General features: G+C 41.4%; 1 protein-coding gene across 1 annotated transcript in view; it reads left to right on the forward strand.

Moving 5' to 3' along the window:
* The window catches only part of LOC119466689 (zinc finger protein 222-like), a 31831-nt gene extending 25365 nt beyond the window's left edge, over nucleotides 1-6466 (forward strand). Inside the window, 3 exon segments of the mRNA XM_037729155.1 lie at nucleotides 2204-2349; nucleotides 3260-3317; nucleotides 4663-6466. Of these exon segments, the coding sequence (XP_037585083.1) occupies nucleotides 2204-2349; nucleotides 3260-3317; nucleotides 4663-5867 (1409 nt within the window). The 3' untranslated portion in view covers nucleotides 5868-6466.
* The last annotated feature ends 404 nt before the right edge of the window (nucleotides 6467-6870 follow it).

The following is a 6870-nucleotide window of genomic DNA, read 5'->3' on the forward strand; positions in this document are numbered from 1 at the left end:
GCAACCTCCGCCTCCTGGGTTCAAGCAATTCTCCTGCCTCAGCCTCCTGAGTAGCTGGGATTACAGGCATGCACCACCATGCCCAGCTAATTTTTTGTATTTTTTTTTTTTTAGTAGAGACGGGGTTTCACTATGTTGACCAGGATGGTCTCGATCTTTTGACCTCGTGATCCGCCCGCCTCGGCCTCCCAAAGTGCTGGGATTACAGGCTTGAGCCACCGCGCCCGGCCATTTTTGTGTTTTTTAGTAGAGACGGGGTTTCACCATGTTGGCCAGGCTAGTCTCCATCTCTTGACCTCGTGATCCACCTACCTTGGCCTCCCGAAATGCTGGGTGAGCCACCATGTGAGCTACCAGGCCCAGCCATTACAACCTCTTTAAGTGGCTTTTGTAAACCCTCTGATCTGCTCTTCATCCCACACTGCCTGACTGCCTCTCCTGTCCTCTCCCCCTTGCTCCATCTTTTCCAGGCACATTGTCCTCCCTGCTGTTTCTCCATCCTGCCAAAGACACTGTATTGCCTGTTGTGACCAGTGAAATAAAACTTAGCAGACTGAACAAGAAACACTTAGCTTTCTCTTCTGTAGGCCTGAAGTCTGACACATCTAACTGGGCAAAAATCAAGCTGTCTTAGGGCTTTGTTCCTTTCTGGATGTTCATGGGGAGAAGCCTTCATTTTGGTTTATCAGTCTCTAGGCACTGGCTACACTCGTTGGCTCTTGTTTCCCTTCCTTCATCTTCAAAGGCGGCAACGTTGCATCCCTGACCATCCTTCTATAGTCATGCTCCCTCTGCCACTCTTCTCGTGCCTTCCACTTTGACCCTTCAGGTCCCTTATGATAGTATTCATCACTCCTGGATGATTCAGGATGACCCTTCCACTTTCTGCTTAGCTGACTAGTGACTAGTGACCTCAGTGGCATCTGTAGTGTAATCTCCCCCTCTGTGTAATGTAACATGTTCACAGGTTTTGAGAATTGGATGTAGACATCCTTCAGGAATGATTATCTACTACAAGAGCTTATGCCTCCAGGCCCTCGCTTGCTCTTCTCTCTGATTGGAATACAGTGTCCCCACAAAGCTTAGACCCCTCCTTTAGTTTATGCAGTGCTTTGCTCAGTTTTATTATCATAGGAGAGGTCATCTCCCGGCACTTTATTGAAAATACTGTCCTATCTTTACTATTCTTGGCCTGCATGTGTTGCGTCTCAAGTAGTTTTGTCTAGTAATATATTGCCTCTCCCCTTTGCAATGTAATCTCCAGAAGGCATTTATCTGTTTCTTTATGACTGCATCTTTAGCACCTAGAATACTCTTGGTACATGGCAGGTATCTGTAAATATTTAGTATTCTTATGAATGAATTAATGGATGAGAGGACTTGACTGTCTGTAAGAATCATGGAGATAGCTAATAAGTGACAGACATACCAGAATGAATGTTACATAGTCATGCCTTGGTAGCCATGGGATTTGATTCCAGTACCAACTTGTGGATACCAAAAGCCATGGATGCTCGTCTCTTACACATGTAAAGTATTTGTATATACCCTATGCACATCCTCTCATATACATTATGTCATATCTAGATTAGTTATAATACTAAATGCATTGCCTCCCCTTCACTTTTTTCACATGGATTCAATGTATACGACTCAGAGTGTGAGATATTCAAGTTTTGCTTTGCGGAACTTTGTGGAATTTTTTTTACTAAGTATTTTTGCCAAATACTTTTTTGCCAAATACTTTTGATGTTGGTTGAATCCATGTATGCTCAACCCACAGATACAGAGGCTGACTGTAGGTTGCAGGACAGTTTGGGTTTTTTTTTTTTTTTTTGGTGTTTTTTTGGTTTTTTTTGAGATGGAGTTTTACTCTTGTTGCCCAGGCTGGAGTGCAATGGTGCGATCTCAGCTCACTGCAACCTCTGCCTTCTGGGTTCAAACGATTCTCCTCTCTCAGCCTCCCGAGTAGCTGGGATTACAGGCATATGCCACCATGCCTGGCTAATTTTCATATTTTTAGTAGAGACAGAGTTTCATCACAATGGCAGGGTGGTCTTGAACTCCTGACCTCAGGTGATCCACCCAGCTCAGCCTCCCAAAGTGCTGGGATTACAGGCGGGAGCCACTGCGCCTGGCCAGGACACTTTTTTTTTTTTTTTTGGTCTGTGCATGGTTGCTTATCCAATTTCAACTTTCTTAGGTTCCCTTGACATGATTGGCTTTCTGTGTGTGCAGTTGACCCATATCCCGTGGAAACTTCCAGGCATTGTTTTCATGACCACACTGAGAAACATGCCTTCCCTGGGGCTGACCCTGGAGCTTTCCTTAAGGACCATGTTTATGTCTGTGAGAAATTCTTTATATCTGTGAGCTAAATGTTTCTTATATTTCTGCATGTTTTTATTCAAAAAATGTGGTGTCTATTTCTGCATCTTTATACAAATTTAATTGTCAGAAATGTGAAGGAATATAGATTTTACAGAAATTTCTCTTTATTTTTATAGAGATGTAGTATTGTATTTTAATCTGGTGAACTTTATGACGTGAAAGAAATTGGGAGACTGCTCTCAAAATGGAAACCTCCCAAAGGAGACTCTCCCTTCTCTTTAAACACCTCTTATTTATAAGTGACAGCATATTAAATATATCCATGTACTACTCTGTACTGAAAGGTACATACTTACCAATTAATATTTTCCAAGATTCAACCTTTGGAAGTTTTCTTTCCATTGGAAAAACTTACCTAATTCAGGTCTTGGTAATATCCTGACAAAGTTTTAAACATTTTGTGAGCATGAGCCATAGTAAGAAGCACATCTTGCAATATGACCCGGAAAAACATTTGTCATGTTTGTAGGTGTGGGTGAGTGACTTTCGTAGGCAATTCATGTAATGATGTTTTTCCTGATTTTCATAATGCTGCAGTAATTTTCATTCTAGTTCTTTTTTTGTAAATGTTTATTGCAGGTTTTAAATTTATTTCAGCTCATTGAGTCATAGTCTTGAATATAAAAAGTTATAAAGGCCTGTTTATCTATATCATAGGCTTTCTTTTCATTCCATGTGATTCTTAACAACTTTGATTGTCAGTGGACCCCTGGAAGGACAGCCTTTCAGATTCACCTCAGAACTGCAGCTGTCTGTTCCTGTACTCTTTCAGATAACCAAGTTACTGTCCATATCAAAACAGAAAAATAAGATTAAGTATTTTTATACATGCATAAAATTATTGTGCGGGAATACTTTGAATGTGTAGATATTAAACACTCTGAGGTGTTTGATGTTTGGCATTGTGAAGAGTTCAGCCAACTTTAGTGGGACGTTTTGTAGAGGACTGCTCTCACTTCACACCAAGTGCAAATTTGGCAGTTTTTCAAAACTATCTTCATGTCAGGTAATTTGCTGGAAAAACTCCTAGAATTCACTGAATGCTTTTATCCTCACAGTTACTGATTCTTACAGGGAAAACATGCATATTATATTTAACCAAGAGAGAAACCAAACAAAACAGAGTCCAGGGAAGTACCAAGTGCTTATTTTCTATTGTATTCTCCCAGTGGAGTGGGGTATGTTACATTGCCAGGATTAGCATGTGACTTAGACACAGATAACTCCCAATCAGGGAAATTTACCTGAGTGCTGGGATCCAGAGTAATTACTGGGGCTCCATTACATAGCCATGATTGACTGGTCGATTCTCATATGGTTATTTAGTCCCCTGGTTCACTGATTCCCTGTGAGGTAAAGCCTCTCCATGAATCACACTGATGTTCTTTCTGACATGAGGAGTACCACCTCCCATACTCCAAAAGGGTGGCCAGTACAACCTTAAATAATATTGTTTCACTATCCAGAGTTACCCAGGTTTTACCCTCAAGCACAGAGACTCTCTCCTCAGGCATGACACTTCAAGATCCTAGAGATTACCTCTCAGATGCTGAGGACAACATCCTGACCTCTTTCAAGTTAGGTTAACTTCTTTATAAGGATAAATAACAGACAAATATACAAACTATTTATTCTGTTATTACTTCTCCTTAAAGTTCATTTTGGTTCATATTTTACTACTTATGTAATATTTTAGCTTTATAATTTACCACACAAAATTTTACCACAAAGACTGACTAAAAAATTCACTAGAAATAGCAACAAGTGAGATGGAGTTTTGCTCTTGTTGCCCAGCCTGGAGTGCAATGGCACAATCTCAGCCCACTGCAAATTTCGCCTCCCAGGTTCAAGTGATTCTCCTGCCTCAGCCTCCCAAGTAGCTGGGATTACAGGCATGCACCATCACGCCTGGCCAATTTTGTATTTTTAGTAGAAATGCGGTTTCTCCATGTTGGTCAGGCTGGTCTCAAATTTCCGACCTCAAGTGATCCCCTTACCTCAGCCTCCCAAAGTGCTGGGATTACAGGTGTGAGCCACCACACCCGATGTATATTAACTTTTTAAATATGTATTTTATTTCTATTCAGAATTTTACATATGAGACATGGTGTACTTCTAAATTGCTCTCATGCAAACCAGAAACTAGAGTGCACTTGGAAAACAGAAAATGAACGTTCATTAAAGTTAAATGCCACATCCTAAGTGTGAACTCTTGAAAACGCTGAGCAAAGACTTGACTTGTCCACGTGTCTTAATTCTGTGTCCTTATAGGAGGTAGGATTCAAACTGAGACAGCGACTGTTCCAGAAGCAAGAACACATGAAGAATTTTCCTGCCAGAAAATTTGGGAACAAATTGCAAGTGACTTAACCAAGCCTCAAGATTCCACCATAAATAACTCTCAGTTATTTGAACAAGATGACAGCCCCTCCCAGATTGAGGCAAGACTATCTACAGTTCACACAAGAGAAAAACGTCAGGGTGGAAAGTGTAAACAATCCTTTAGTGATGTTTCCATCTTTGATCTTCCTCAGCAGTTAGGAGAGAAGTCTCATACATGTGATGAGTGTGGAAAAAGCTTCTGTTACATCTCAGCCCTTCGTATTCATCAGAGGGTCCACATGGGAGAGAAATGCTATAAGTGTGATGTGTGTGGTAAGGAATTCAGTCAGAGTTTACATCTGCAAACTCATCAAAGGGTCCACACTGGAGAGAAACCATTCAAATGTGAGCAATGTGGGAAAGGTTTCAGATGTAGATCAGCACTTAAAGTTCACTGCAAATTACACATAAGAGAGAAACCTTTTAATTGTGAAAAATGTGGGAAGGCCTTCATGCACAATTTCCAGCTTCAGAAACATCAAAGAATTCATACTGGGGAGAAGCCATTCAAATGTGAAATATGTGGTAAGAGCTTCTGTCTTAGGTCAAGTCTTAATAGGCATTGCATGGTCCACACAGCAGAGAAACTGTACAAATCTGAGGAGTATGGAAAAGGTTTCATTGATAGGCTAGATTTGCATAAGCATCAGATGATTCACAGAGGACAGAAACCATACCATTGTAAAGAATGTGGGAAGAGCTTCAAATGGTCGTCATACCTTTTGGTCCATCAACGAGTCCACACTGGAGAAAAGCCATACAAATGTTAGGAGTGTGGGAAGGGCTACATTAGTAAGTCAGGTCTTGACTTCCACCACAGAAGCCACATGGGAGAGAGATCTTATAATTGTGATGACTGTGAGAAGAGCTTTAGACATACTTCTAGTATTTTGAATCATAAGAAACTCCACTGCCAAAGAAAACCATTGAAATGTGAGGACTGTGGAAAGAGGCTTGTACACCAGTCACACTGTAAAGACCAACAGAAAGACCACAGTGGAGGAAACCCATCCAAATGTGAGGACTGTGGGAAGCGCTACAAGGAGCGCTTGAATCTGGATATAATTTTATCATTATTTTTAAATGACATATAAGTTATACGTATTTATGGAGTACAGTGTGAACTTTGATACACAGATATAATGTGTGCTGGTTAAATCAATTTGTGTATCATCCGAAACATTTATGATTGGTGTTAGGAAAATTCAGAATCTGTTTTTTTGGATTTGAAAACAAGTTATTGTTGATTATAGTCATCTTTAGTGCTGTAGAACATTAGAAGTGAAATTGTGAGGGGTTTTGAATAGAGTTACAGGATCAACAGCCAGGGTGCCAGAGAGAGGAAACGAGAAGGAGAGAGGGATTTTTCTTGGGACTTGAACCCAAACCAACTTAGTCCAGGGGAGGGTTACAGTCCATCCCACTGCTTGCTAGGTTGATCAGGCCTGCATAGTCAACCTTTTTGATCCATCCTGCATGGATGTCTATTCAGGTAACTCAGACCAATAGGAGGGAAACTGTACCACCCATTCCTCATGAATGTCTATCCAGGCATCACAAGCCAGTAAGGATTAGGAAAGGAGAGGCAAAGCATCCTGAGTGAGAAAAAAAGATAGGAAGAGGAAAGGAAGAAGACAAAATGGAAGGGATTGGCTGGGCATGGTGGCTCATGCCTGTAATCCCAGCACCTTGAGAGGCCAAGGCAGGCCGATTGCTTGAGTCTAGGAGTTCAAGACCAGCTTGGGCAACATGAGGAAATCCTGTCTCTACAAAAAACAAAAATTAGCCAGACGTGGTGGCACATGCCTGTAGTATCAGCTACTTAGGAAGCTGAGGAGGAAAGATCACTTCAGCCTGGGTGGCAGAGGTTGCAGTGAGCTGAGATCACACCACTGCACTCCAGCCTTGAGTGACAGAGTGAGACTATGTCTCAAAAGAAAAGAAAAGAAAATTATTGCCCAGTAGGGGCAGAGGCAAGGAGGTCCATGAGTCTGGAGAAAGCCACCATTGTGGTAACACTGAATCAAAAGTTCAGGCAGGTGATTTTCAGTCATGAAGAAATCTTGTCTAGCTGTCCTGTCAGCTCACATGTCTCCC

This window comes from Cebus imitator, unplaced genomic scaffold, assembly GCF_001604975.1.
Source record: "Cebus imitator isolate Cc_AM_T3 unplaced genomic scaffold, Cebus_imitator-1.0 Scaffold296, whole genome shotgun sequence".
NCBI classification, from domain to species: Eukaryota; Metazoa; Chordata; class Mammalia; order Primates; family Cebidae; genus Cebus; species Cebus imitator.